Raw genomic sequence first — 13,197 nt, 5'->3', positions numbered from 1 at the left:
CCACATGGGATGGGCAGAGATATAAGTCTGTCTGGGGACCTTGGGAGCCACCTCTAGGATTCTGATTTCTATCCTAGGAACAAAAAGAATCCTTTGAAGTTTCAAGCCGGCAACCAATGTAATTGGTTCAGAGAGTCAGACTTGAACCTGAGGTGTCCTCCTTCTGGCGGAAAGCCCTGTCCACTAGACTCCTGACCACTAAAAGCCTCAGAGAGCACTCAGGCTAGAGCCGAAGTTCCCTTTCCAAGTGTGGACCCCTCAGAGTAAGCAGATGACTTCCTGAGAATACATGAGGCACTGGAGAGGTTCATCATCGCCTTCAGCCTCCTGAGATGCCGGCTGTGACTTACCGGTTATTGTTATTACCGTAATTACGGTTCTCCAAGCACGTTCACGTGCATCGCACCCGCCTCTGCTTGTTAATGATGAATTGGCTGCTGCCGTCTCAACTCACATCGGGGCTCTGGAGGGTGGCGTTGAAGCCTCTCAGAGACAATGTTGGCCCTTAAGGCCCCGGTCGCTGCGCCTGATTTATCAGCGTTAAAGACAGATGACAGTGATGAAGCATCAGCTCCAAGAGGCTCCTTCCTTTGCAAGAACTCACGCCATGAATACTGGCTTTGGAGTCAGACCGACATAGGTTCAAGACCTAGTGCCTTTGAACGAGTCCCTCAGCCTTTCTCTAAACCTCAGCTTTCTCCTCTGTAACATGAGATTATGTTTCATCAAAGCACTGGCAGTGGTACCAAGTAGACTAGGGTCAACCTCCATGTCCGTTGATGTAATTGCTGTGTGCTGTTGAGCAAGTTGCTTCACCTCTCTGAGCCCGATTCCAATTCTGTAAAATGAGGCTCATTAACAACCTATCCCAAAGGGCTGTAATGAGAATTAAATGATAATTTCCTAGTAAAGTGTTTTTATTGTTGTAGACATAATGTCTACATCACTAAGTCATTTGAAGCATTTAGAGAGATAATGCATTTAACATATTAGCATGTGCCTAGCATAGTGTAAGCAAACAAAAATTGGTGACTGGTGGTGGTGGTTGTTACTTTTGTTTCACATACAGCATCCTATGGAACCTGTGCAACCACTCGCTGGGACAGGTTGATTAACCAGTACCCAGCACCATGGTCCCATCTCATAGCTGGAGAAGGATGGCCAGGAGTGACCTGCTTCAGGTCCTCAAAGACAAAACCACACAAGAACCTGGTTCTCACAGAGCTCATCAGGTGGCCTCTGCATTCACTTTAATGATAACATAACCGTGGTTATGGTACAGGAACCTGTTGAAATTTCCCATCCTCTGCAATTCCTCCGGGAGAAAAATCTCCCTAATCCCTTGCTAAGGCAGCAAATACTGAAGGCTTCTCTGTGGAGCTGCCCAGAGACAGTTAGGGGAAGCTGCAGATTTTCTTTTGCCCTCCTCACTTAAAAAATGTAGATTCCTATTTCACGTTAGACAGCAAGTCTGCTCCCATCAAGCCTGACGTAGAATTCTGGGGGTTTTAGGAACCCCTGAAAGCCTTCTCTCCCAGCCCTCAGCCTCAAGGGCCAGACCGCCCTCTGGTCACCTGTCTTAGGGCATTTGGGCTGGTATAATAAAAATCCCATAACTGAGTGGCTTGTAAACAAGAGACATTTATTTCGCACAGTTTCTGGAGGATGGAAAGTCTGAGCTCGAGGTGCCAGCGGGTCAGCGTCCAGCACGGACCCTCTTCCTCATAGACGGCTGCCTTCTCACTGTGTCCTCAAGTGTAGAAAGAACCAGCTAGTTCTCAAGGGTCTGTTTTATAAGGGCTTCAATTCCAGTCATTAGGGTTCCACCCTCATGATCTAATCACCTCCTAAAGGCCACCACCTCCTAACAGCATCCTCTTGGGATGAATTTGGGGGGCCATAAATATTCAGACCATAGCATCACCTAGGAAGATGACCTTTTCTTAAAATCCTCTAGCAGTATTTTACAAATGTCCCTGAAGGTCAGAATCAGCTGGGATGCTTGTGAAAACTACAAATTTCTGGTCTTCATCCCAGACCCACTGAATCAGACTCCTTAGAGGAAACCACATTTTTTAACAGGCACTTCAAGCAGGCATTATTTCATGGTATGCCAGGAAATGCTAAGGTTTTCAAAGTATGCTCTCTGCACACCTGCATCAGAAGTCTGTGTGTGTGTGTGTGTGTGTGTGTGGTTTTAAATGCAGCTTCTGAGGTCCCACTCCAGGCCTGATGTATCCAAATCTCTGGGAGTGTGGCTCAGGAATCTGCATTCTTGTTCTGAGCAATTTTCCCAGGTGATTCATGCCCTCCTGTAGAGCCTAGGATCCCTGCTCTAGAAGGAGAACTCTCCATACTCCCACAGATATCTAGTGCCTTGGGGAGCATCATTTGTTCAGCGCCTTATTAAGTGACTCATCTTGCTTTGCAGTGTCCTGTCAATGCTCAGACAAAACAAGAGTGATTCTGCCCATAAAGACATTCAGACCACCCGCAAATCAAGGTAGGAAGGCCTGGGGCCCTAGCAGGTGGGTCAGGAGGCACCGCACAGTTATGGGTGGCGTTGCAGAGATGCCCCTCACCAGACTGTGGAAAGTGGGGCAGGGAGGGGGATCTTCTTCCTTATTCCCTGGAAATAAGTTCCTTAACTCCCAGGTCTTGGGGGGGTGAGTATTCAGCCGTTTCTCCCCAATAATCATATACCATGAAGTTACAATCTTCTAGTAGTGGAGGGGTGAAGCGGGGAGGGTATGTTACAGAACTACCTCTTCCCTTGTTACTTGGGTGACTTGTAATGGGAGAGGTAAAGGTCTGCCCCCAATTCATTTATTCATCTATAGAATATTCCTCAGTCCCCGCTGTATGCCAGGAACTGTGCTCAGCTCTTTAGAGATTCAGCAGCAAACAAGACAGAAGCAGTCTGACCACATGGGTGGATCCCACTGTCTGGTCTGGGGTCATAAGTCCTTTTGTGTCATAGATTCTTTGACCCTCCGAGGAAGCTTACAGACTCCTTTCAGAAAAAAATGCTTTCAAATGCAGACTGTAAATGACAAAGGTTTACAAAGAAATCTGTAGTAATATCGATTACAATATTACAACCAAACGTGAGATATATAGTCGTCTATGAGCTTCTTTAGCAATACCTTATACAATAAGACTTAGCAGCAGGTCTAATAACTACTGTAATTTTGGATTAGTGTCAAGTGTAAATGATCTTTCAAAATAGCTCCCACAATTTTAACGTGATGTGTAAAAATGGTGATTTCCATTTCTATGAAAGGCTGGGTAAAGAGGTAAGCTGTTGTTTTCCATCCGCATTCATGGACTCCTTGCATCCTGCTCATGGTTGAGAACTGCTGTTCTAATGGAAGAGTCATGCATTTATCAAATGACCCCACAGAGGTAGCTGTATAATCATGACTGTGGAAGGCATTCTGAAGGACGATTATGGAGGATTTGGTGAATGTTGAGCACCAGGGTTCTAACCAAGGCTGAGTTTGACATTTAAGCTGAGACCTGAAGGAAAAAAGAAGAATTAGCTAGCCTATGGCTGGGAAAGCTGGGATCTGGAATCTGCATTCTCATTCTGAGCAATCTCTCCAGGTGATTCCTATGCCCTTCCCCCTGTAGAGCCTATGGTCCCTGCTCTAGAAGGAATAGTAGGGATAGTGTTCTGAGCAGAGGGAATAGCATGTGCAAAGGGTCTGAGGCAGGAGGAAGCTTAGAGGCACTGAGCAAAGACCAGTATGGCTGAAACTCAAGGAGGGCCAAGGAGAGGGGAGACTGAGACAGGCAGAAGGGTCTTTTGTTGTTGTTTGCTTGTTTGTTTATCACAGCTAATAACACTGCTTCCTTCCTCTCCTGCCTCCCCGCCAAGTCACACTATCAGCCCTAGAAGAGAGCCGTCTACAGGAGGAAGGTCAAAGCCAGCCTGCTCCCCCAACAAATTCAGCAGCAGAGGTTGGGGCAGCTGGGTGGAATCCAAACACATGGCCTTCTGGGTATTATTACTAGGGCTCTGCTTCCCAGCAAGGTGGGATAGGGCTTGCTCCATCACCTGCCAGACCTGAGGTCTCTAGGTCTAGTCCAATGAGCCTCTGGGAGAAGCAGCAAAGGCCGGGCCCTTTCCTATGGGGAGTGGTCTGGGAAATGGCCTGAAGAAGCCCCGCCTGCCACAGGGCTGGAAGGGAAGGGTTAGCCGCACATCATAGGGATAAGAAAAACAGTCTTACCCTCTAGAGTCACACAGATAAAGCAGTCAAGTCAGTTTCTCAAATGTTTAGAGAAACAAAGGGAGGCAGCGTGTGAGAGGAGATGCTGGACACTGATGCTGAAGGCCCAGGCCACTGAGGAGGACCTGGAAGAAGGTATGGGGGGATGGGCAGGGGCAGAGACCTTCACCCCCATCTAGGGACCCTAGCCAGGCAAAGCCACAGGACGGAGCAGCTGCCTAAGGAATTCACCACCACCCCAGCCCCACCTAGGAAGGGTCAAATGACACCAGGAGTTGACTGATCACAGATGAGGAAACTGACGATCCAGAGCAGAGGTGCTTATCCACAGCCTGGGAGAAGGCAGTGCCAGCGTTGGGCTCTGAACCCAGCTCTGCCTGCCTCCAAAGTTGAGTGCAGTGGGTGCTCAGCACCAGGGTCCAGTTTAGAGAAGAGAAGCCTTGAATGAAGAGGCGGCCTGGGGCCGGGAACACCACAGACAATGTGCCCAGGAGGACTCGACCCTCCCCTCAGCAGGTCTGCACTCGGCCCCAGGGTAAGTGTGCTGACAAGTGTAGAGAGGAGGATGGGAGGGTCCAAAATGAGCCTGTCCTCCAGATGGAGAGACCGATTTTATACAGATGAAGCTGGGATCCAGAAAATGTGTCCTCCCAACAATATGCAGAGGCAAGAGGCCACAGTTGGACTTGGAGAGTCAGAGCAGGCAGAGCGTGCTCTAGGCCAGGAGACAGGGCGGGATTTGAGCAGGTAGAGAAGAAACGAGGACTGTCCAGGCAGTGTGTCCGGTAGGAGTAAAGGCCAAGACGCGGGGGAAATGCACACCGTGTTCTCTTTCTGATGCCTCGATTAGAACCACCGCCCTCACCTGAATCCTGGCGGCCAGCAGGTGTCATGGGGGCCCTGAAGTCACTCTTTCTGGAAAAATAAGGCTCCAGGCAACTTGAAACCAACCTTTGTGTTTCAGTGACAGATCTGGCAGTACAAGTGGAGACAGCCACTCCCAGGTGCTCCAGAAGAAGTCTAAAAGGTAGGCCAGCTGGGCAGCGGGAGATGCCAGGCAAGAGGGACCGTGGCAACTCTCCATCTTCCCAGGGGTGGAGAAATAACCCGGTGCACACCAGGTTCCCTGAAGCCATAGACACACCTGAAGGACAAAGGACTCCCGGGGCAAGGGGCTCGTGGCCAACATGCTGAGCAACCAGACAGACAACAGCAACAAGTTCTTGCTTCATGCTTGGCGCTGGGCAAAGCGTTCTGTATTCATTATCTTGCTTATTCCTCAAAACCAATCCTATGAGCCAGGGGTCCTATCCCATTCTACAGAGGAACAGACTGAAGCCTGGCCAGGTGAAATGTCTCGCCAGAGGCCACACGGCTAAAAGATGGTGGTACGGGAGTTTGAACCTGAATCTCCCAGCTCCATCACACTTAACACTTGTTGGGCTGAAGAGACCAGATGTCTCTCTGTGGGCTCATTTAATAAGGCCTGACCCACCAGCCTGATGTTTTCGGGAAGATCTATCTTTCCTACCTCCGGGGGAGTGCTGAAGGAGGCTCCAGTGAGGGTGGAGAACCTGGGTGGGTGTGATTGCAGAGCACCTTGGGGCCCGGGGAGGCCAGCCTCGCGGGTCTGTCCCCTGGGCTCCGTCCCCCAAGCCCCTCTCATCTATGTCCACAGCCGTGCCAACCGTGACATCATCCACTGCAAGAGTGGTGTGTGTAACGCCATGAGGGCCAAGTTTAGCAGTGTGGCCCAGGAGGCTGGCCTCTGTCTACAGGACAAGATGGAAATCCTCATGAAGTAAGGGCACACATATATCCATTCACTCAAAGGACATTCATCTGGCACTTATCTGAACCCACAGATGCTGGGAGTTGGGGTTATAACAGGGAACAAGAAGGACCTGTTCCCTGCCCTCAGGGAGCTTGTAGTCTCCTGGAAAATATGGGCAGAGACAAAATAACTGAATTGATAAATTTATAGGTACAAATTATGATCATTGCCATACAGTAGGAGAACAGGGTTCTCGGAGAGAGAGAGAAACCATGGGGTCCTAATGCAGGTTGGATAATCCAGGAAGACCTCTCTAAGGAGGTGAGGTTAAGGCTGAGCGCTGACAGATGAAGAGGAGCTGGTGGTTTGGTGAGAAGGTGGAAAGACATTCCAGGCAGCAGGAAAAGTACATACAAACTCCCAAGGTAGGAAGGGACATGGAACATTTGAAGAGGAGGAAGAGGTGGTAGGTGAGCTCTGCGTCACGCACAGCCATAAATGTCATGATTGAGACTTGGAGCTTGACTTGCCGAGCAGCAGCAGACAACTGGGAGCTTTTCTTTTCTATTCTAACAAGCCAGTCACTGCCTCCCTTCCCACCTGACCCCTTGACTGCGGTGACTGTTTTTACCCCAATGAACTCATCCATTCAGCGAAGGTGTCATGATGACCCTTTGCCCTCTCACCCTCTCAGGGTGGAGGGACCAGCTGCTCTGGGCCACACGTCCAAAGTTGACTTGCCCCTACCTTCTGAGAGCTCCCAGTCTAGTGAGGGAGACAGACAAATAAAGAGGCGATTACCACACAGGGTGATGAGGGCCAGCATGGGAATAAGGAGGGGGCTAAGGGAACACAGAAAGGTTCAAGGGAAATCAGAAAGGTCTTCCTGGAGGGAACCATATTTTCAGCTTCATAAAAAGAGGTGATATTTCCAGGGCACTTACTATGTACCAGACATGGGTGTAAGAGCTTTGTTTTTACTACTTGGGCCTCACAACAGTCCTGTGGGGTAGGTGCTATTATTAGACCCATTTTACAGATGAGAAAAGTGGGCTCAAAGATGTCTCTTGTCGATGGCCATGCAGGGGTTAAGTATTCATAGTAAAGGTGGAATTCAAACCTAAACTGTCACACAGGAACAGTAGGAGGGAAGAGAGTTCCAGGGAAAAGCAACAGCAAAGTCCCAGAGGCAAGAATGGGCACAGTGGGCCATGAACTGCCAGTAGTCAGGTGTGCTGGGGCTTAGGTTGTTTACAAGGTAAGCGGAGAGATAGACAGAGGCCAGATGTAAGAGGCCTTCCTAACCCAGCTGTGGAGGTTGAACTTTATCTCAGAGACTTTGTTCATGAGCCAAACCATAAAATGCTGGGAGGAAAGGGGTGGAAAGGATAGAGGTAAAGCTGGAAGATGACGTAGGGGCTGAATAATCCAGCGCCTTGGAGGGTAAGTCACTCAGAGGACTTTGCTCTGAGTAAGTGGGAAGCTGTTGAAATTCATAATATATAGGTGAGGACATGGTTATATTTATAATATAGTCTCTGTGGAGAGATAGGACATATACACCAAATGATAAAGGGAATGGGGAAGAAAGGAACCAGCATGAGTTAAACACCTACTGTGTGTCTGACATTAAGCACAGCACTGTACACACATTGTCATTTCCTCATCACCACTGGGATCCAGGAATCATTATTATCCTTCATTTTACAGATGAGAAAGCCGTGTAAATACAATCAAAAGTAGGGAGAGAATGAGGGCTGATTAAAAAGTGACCGGATTTAGCGAGACTTGAGCCTTTCAGGACCTCGGAGAGAGCTGTCTGCTCTTGTGCCCAAAGCCAGCTTGTACATTAGAGTGGCTGAGAGGGTTAAGAAGGACCGCAAGAAGGAAAAGGTGTTTAACTCAGATCTCAAAGGGCAGCTAGGCTGGTCAAAGGAGAAGGGTATCTGATTCTTCTTCCTCTTTCTCATACAACCTGTGACGCAGGCGCCAAGAAGAAAGAGGTCTCCAGATGTTCCATTCTTTGGACCTTGTCTCAAATTTCCAAAAGGATGTAGCAAAAATGAGACACCACATCTCCATGGCAAAAGGAGATGAAGAAGAAATTGCAGACCACTGGTAAAGATCCTGAGAGCCAGATAAGACAGTCCCTGAAGTGGGTGAAGGGGGCAGTGGTGTTACAAAATTCCATTTGATCCCATTATCCTTCAAGACACAGAGAGGCATCACTCCAGAACTGTCCTTGGCCACCAGTACCACCCCGCCGCCAAACCAGGCTATATCCAGAGTACAGCCAGGCAAGAACCCCTCAGTTCCTGAACTGCAGATAATCTACCCAGCTGTGTTCTCCATATTTACCTTGTTTGATTCCGCTTGCAAATATGGAAGTCGTATCCAAGCTATCTCCTATAAGAGAGGTAGAAGAGGCAAACCAACCTGAAAATTCTGCAGATTCTGAGGTCTATGGGGGGAGAACTATATTCTTCCAAATAATTTAACTCTTAAAGATACAAAGCCAGACAGGCATATCCCAGGACCCCTGTGCCCCAGCACAGGGGTAATAATAAGTACAACAAAAAGCAATGTGAATTGAGTGATTACTGGATGGCAGACACTCTCGTAAGCAATTTTCATAAATTATCTATTTTATTCCCCACAAAACTCCTGAAGGGTACATATTAACCCCCCACTTTACAAACAAGGAAATGTTAGCATTTAAACCTCTGTCTGACCTGTCTCTATGCTTAGCAGCAATAAAAAAGTGGAGTCTGATTTCCCAAAGCTCCATCCTATCAGGGTGAGTAAATCAAGATCTACGAGTAAGATGGGAAAGCCTAAAAATGTACCCAGAATCCCTTCAACGATTTTAATAATGCAGAGTGGGAGCTTACAAAGAGACATGAATAAGTATATAAATATATATCACAAATGTAAAGCAATATGAGCAGCCGGAATGTATGATGGAGGATCAAGTTCTTCAACTTCTTCTGCAATCAGGGAAAGATACCACTGCTGCCGTCACCCGCACCTGAACCCCCAGCTTAGAACCTACCTCGTTCCCACCATCTCAAGGATGGATTCCCAGACTACCTTGACATGCTGTCATCAAATTAATAGAGATTCTTGAAATACACAAAGCTGTGACTCCTGCTTACTCGTTATCAGGGAAAACACACACACACACACACACACACACACACACACACACAACCAGCGCCTTGTGTGTGAGAGCCTCTTGCATCCTAGAAGGTATCCCACAGATGTGTCTGTGTCCTCCCTTGCTTGATTAACTCTCAAAAGAGAAGCTTCACAGCCGCATAGCACAGGGAGATCAGCTCGGTGCTTTGTGACCACCTAGAGGGGTGGGATAGGGAAGGTGGGAGGGAGGGAGATGCAAGAGGGAAGAGATATGGGGACATATGTATATGTATAACTGATTCACTTTGTTATAAAGCAGAAGCTGACACACCATTGTAAAGCAATTATACTCCAATAAAGATGTTTAAAAAAATAAATAATAAAACCTTAAAAAAAACAGAGAGAAGCTTCAGAATACCAGCATTCTTCCTTTCTTCTAACTTTTCATATTGTCTGCTTGGTAGAAAAATCATACATGCGTCACTTTAAAGCATGCCCTTAATTTTTTTAATGCGATGCAAATCATGCTCCAGCTCTTACTATCCATAAAAATAAAGACTTGCCTGATCTGTGGGCACTTTACATTGAAGGGGGGAGGAAAGTCCCCCAGATAAAGACCGATGCTGCCCTGGAGACATCACGTGAGTGAAAGAGATAGTGGAGATGGGGTCCCTGGGGTGCCCAGACCCATCTCCCAGCAGTTTCCTAACTGACCCTCTCCTCTTGGAACTGAAGGTACTTTGACCTGCTGTCCAAACTCCCTGAGGATCTGAAGAATTTCCACCCTGCCAAAAAGATCCTGGCGAAACTGCAGAAGTTTGGGGAAAATCGGGACCTGAGGATCCGGCCGCATGTTTTCTTGAAGGTGCTACAGGACATGAGGGTCTGGGAGCTGTGCTCTCCGGACATCGCGGTGGCTATCGAGGTACTGACCACTTCCTTCCCCCTCACGGTGCCTCCGGCACACTCATTCATTCCTCTCTCAACATCCAGGCACTGTTTAAGTTTTTAAAGTTTTAAAAAGACATAAAGGCCTTCATGGCACTCATCATCTAATAGGAGAGGTGTTGTCACGTGACCTTGGTTGTTCAACTCCGGGGGACATTATATGCTGTGTACACGGTGCCCCCTGGAAACTTGGAGGTTTTGGAGAGACATAAATAAATGGACATGTGACTACAATAACTGGCAATCATAAAAAGGAGCACTCTAAATCTGGCAACTTAAAATTGTGGTCCATGGACCTCACATGGGCACTCATTAGGAATGCAGAATCTCAGGCTCCAAAGCATATCCAACCAGCTCAGGATCTACATTTCAATGAGATGCCAGGTGACTTGTATGGACAATAAAGTTTGAGGAGCCCTGATTTAAGGTAAATGTAGAGGAGGCTTATCGTAACTAGAGCCACTGGGGAAGATGACTTTAAAGCTGAGATCTGAACAATGTAGAGGCAGTTCCATGAAGAGAAGGGGAAAGAGCAGGTCAGGAAGAGGGAACAGCTGGTGCAGAGGCCCCGAAGCAGGACAAGACTTGACCTGTCCAGCGGCAGTCAATGGGTTTGGGAGGCAGAGAGCAGGAAGACGCACAGTTCCAAGGGGACTGAAGAGGTCAGTCTGTGCACATCTCTGATGGTCAAGTTAAGGGTCTAGGTCTTTCTCTGGAGGGTGCTGAGGAGCCACTGAAGGGTTTGCAGTAGTGGCTCACCTTCCCCACCCACCCTAGAAGTTCCTAGTTCCCTTAGGGCATCAAAAGGGGTCAGCAGATGGGGGAGGGGGAGGGCCCACACTAAGGTATTAACAGGTGTCCGTGGGGTCACTGCCTTAGTTTTATCTGATGGCACATGTCCATTTTAATAGGGCTTTCAGTGCCTCAAGATGAAGAAGTGACTCAAGTGGTAGCATTCTCAGGCCTTTCAGTGTTTTCATGAGAGGTTGGCCCTTCCACAGGCTGACCTGGGTTGTGTATATGGGTGCAAGGTCAGGAGTGGGGGAGGGAGGATGCCCCTGTGGACAAGTTCATCTGCCCAGACTCTACTTCCCGCATCCTGGGAAGCTCTTTCGGGAGAGGCACTGGCAGGCTACTCCAAAACTAAGTCTGGGGCATCTGTCCAGTTATGGGGTCTGCATTCCCCCTGCCAATTGTGGAGGCCGTGGAAAAGGCAATCGCTGAGTGGGTAAGAGGGGAGGGGGCCTGGATGCTCCCCTTTCTCTGAGCTGAGTTCATGGCCCTAGCTAAGAAAAGTTAGCCTGCTCTTCTCCCAGTGAGGACATCACAGAACTTCTCTTAACCTGGATGTGGGAGTCTCTCAACCTGGAATCTACATGAAACTCTATGTTTTGTGTCTTAACCCTTTCCTGGAAGCAAGCCCATAGTTGTCCTCAGTTCTCGAAGGAGGCCTATGAACCCAAAAAAATGTTTAGGGTCAAATTACTTTTTAGAAAGATATTCAGGAGTAGAAAAGAAAGAAAAATGCAGACAACTGGGTTTTCCTGTTCTCCCCAAACTTCTTGGGGTCAATGGTGACACAATAAGGGACTTAACATTAGCCTGCTGAACCGGGAAGCTGGAAAGAGACCCTTTTCTTGAGAGAACCATCCCCAGCATGATGCTCCAAGCATTTTGAATGCCTGAAGGGTTGGAAGTATCCTGGGGCCACAGCCTCAATCACAAATCTTCCAGGATCTTGTTGGGGAGGGCGGGGGCATGGAGTCTAGCTTTCAGACCAAATCTGAGGCTGTTACTGTGTCTGCCCCTCAGTTTGTGCGAGAACACATCATCCACATGCCTCAAGAGGATTATATCAACTGGCTGCAGGACCGAATCAACGTCCCCATCCGGTCCCACAGTGCCCGGATGTAGTGGGCCTGGGTTGACCAGCGATCCCAGTGGAGGAAGGCTGTCTACACTGTGTTCCTGTTTCCTACCTACTCTCATGGATACTCATTATGACCTAGGAGGATCATCTGGAGACCAGATGACTCTGCCAACATTCTAGAGGGAGCTCCTTCCAGGTGGGAACTCCCTTCTACTTCACACCCCAGCCTCAGTCTCCCAGCCTCCGTTCCTCACTGGTCTAGCCTGCCTCTACCTGCTCCCTCTCCAGAATCCTTTACTCTATTTCTCCTCCTCAAATTCTAGATAATAAAATTGAGTTGAATGTTTGATGTTCGGCTGGGAAAAAGTTGGAGCTGTGGAATTTGGGCGTGGTATTCAGATCCTAATAATAACATACAGTTATCATTTATTGAGTTTTTGTTATACAACAGGCCCAGTGCTGGGTGATATTATTACCTAATAATATCATTTAAATCTCACAATTACTTGGTTAAGTAGGTACTAACGTTATCCCCATTTCACACCATTGGAGCTAGAGTGTATTTCTCAGCTTTGTATATACTGTCCTGGATAGAGATGGGTGGGTGGGTGGATGGATGGATGGGTGGATGGGTGGATGGATGGGGCATTTCCCAACAAGGCAAATAGTGTGCCAGAAAATCTCATTCTTAAGAGTCCTTGTAACATCTTGTGCTGGTTTTGGTTGTACAAGGAAGCTTAACTTCCTGTCATCTCCAAATGTATGTGGGCTCTTTGCCATTTAACCTCTTTTCTCATCTTGATCTGCTTCCCTACATTCTCACTAAGTTATAGGACCTGTAGTCATTTTAACTCTGTCACTGATGGCCAAGCTGAATTAACAATGAAACAACTGGACTTGATTTGCGGTTATGCCCCGATTCTCAGAACACTCATATAGGCTGGAGCCCAGCATCTCTCCATGACCCAGAAGGGGTGGAAAGGAAGAGAGTTGAACTGGAACCATTTTTCTGTCTAAGAAATATCTCATCCGTTCACCTATTCAGTTATTTACTCATTCATTCAATGAATATTTATCAAGAGCTCAACATGCATCAACCAAGTTCTGGGTTCTGAGGGTAGAGCAGACAAGGCTCCTGATCTCGAGAGTGTACATGGAGACAGACAGTTTACATGGAGTCAGCAAAGGCTGATGGGGAGGGCAGAGGGACTGCATGACATCCACACTGATAC

At 47.9% G+C, this 13,197-nt stretch overlaps 1 protein-coding gene across 1 annotated transcript in view; it reads left to right on the top strand.

The window, feature by feature from the left end:
* The window catches only part of CCDC60 (coiled-coil domain containing 60), a 158,654-nt gene extending 146,645 nt beyond the window's left edge, over positions 1 to 12,009 (top strand). Inside the window, exons 9-14 of the mRNA XM_060119646.1 lie at positions 2,432 to 2,503; positions 5,200 to 5,262; positions 5,914 to 6,036; positions 7,996 to 8,127; positions 9,883 to 10,072; positions 11,908 to 12,009. Of these exons, the coding sequence (XP_059975629.1) occupies positions 2,432 to 2,503; positions 5,200 to 5,262; positions 5,914 to 6,036; positions 7,996 to 8,127; positions 9,883 to 10,072; positions 11,908 to 12,009 (682 nt within the window). The remainder of the gene's footprint in view (positions 1 to 2,431; positions 2,504 to 5,199; positions 5,263 to 5,913; positions 6,037 to 7,995; positions 8,128 to 9,882; positions 10,073 to 11,907) is intronic.
* The last annotated feature ends 1,188 nt before the right edge of the window (positions 12,010 to 13,197 follow it).

This window comes from Mesoplodon densirostris, chromosome 15 (assembly GCF_025265405.1).
Source record: "Mesoplodon densirostris isolate mMesDen1 chromosome 15, mMesDen1 primary haplotype, whole genome shotgun sequence".
Classification (NCBI taxonomy): domain Eukaryota; kingdom Metazoa; phylum Chordata; class Mammalia; order Artiodactyla; family Ziphiidae; genus Mesoplodon; species Mesoplodon densirostris.
Note: the sequence above shows the minus strand (reverse complement) of the source record. Positions and strands in the feature narration are given on the sequence as shown.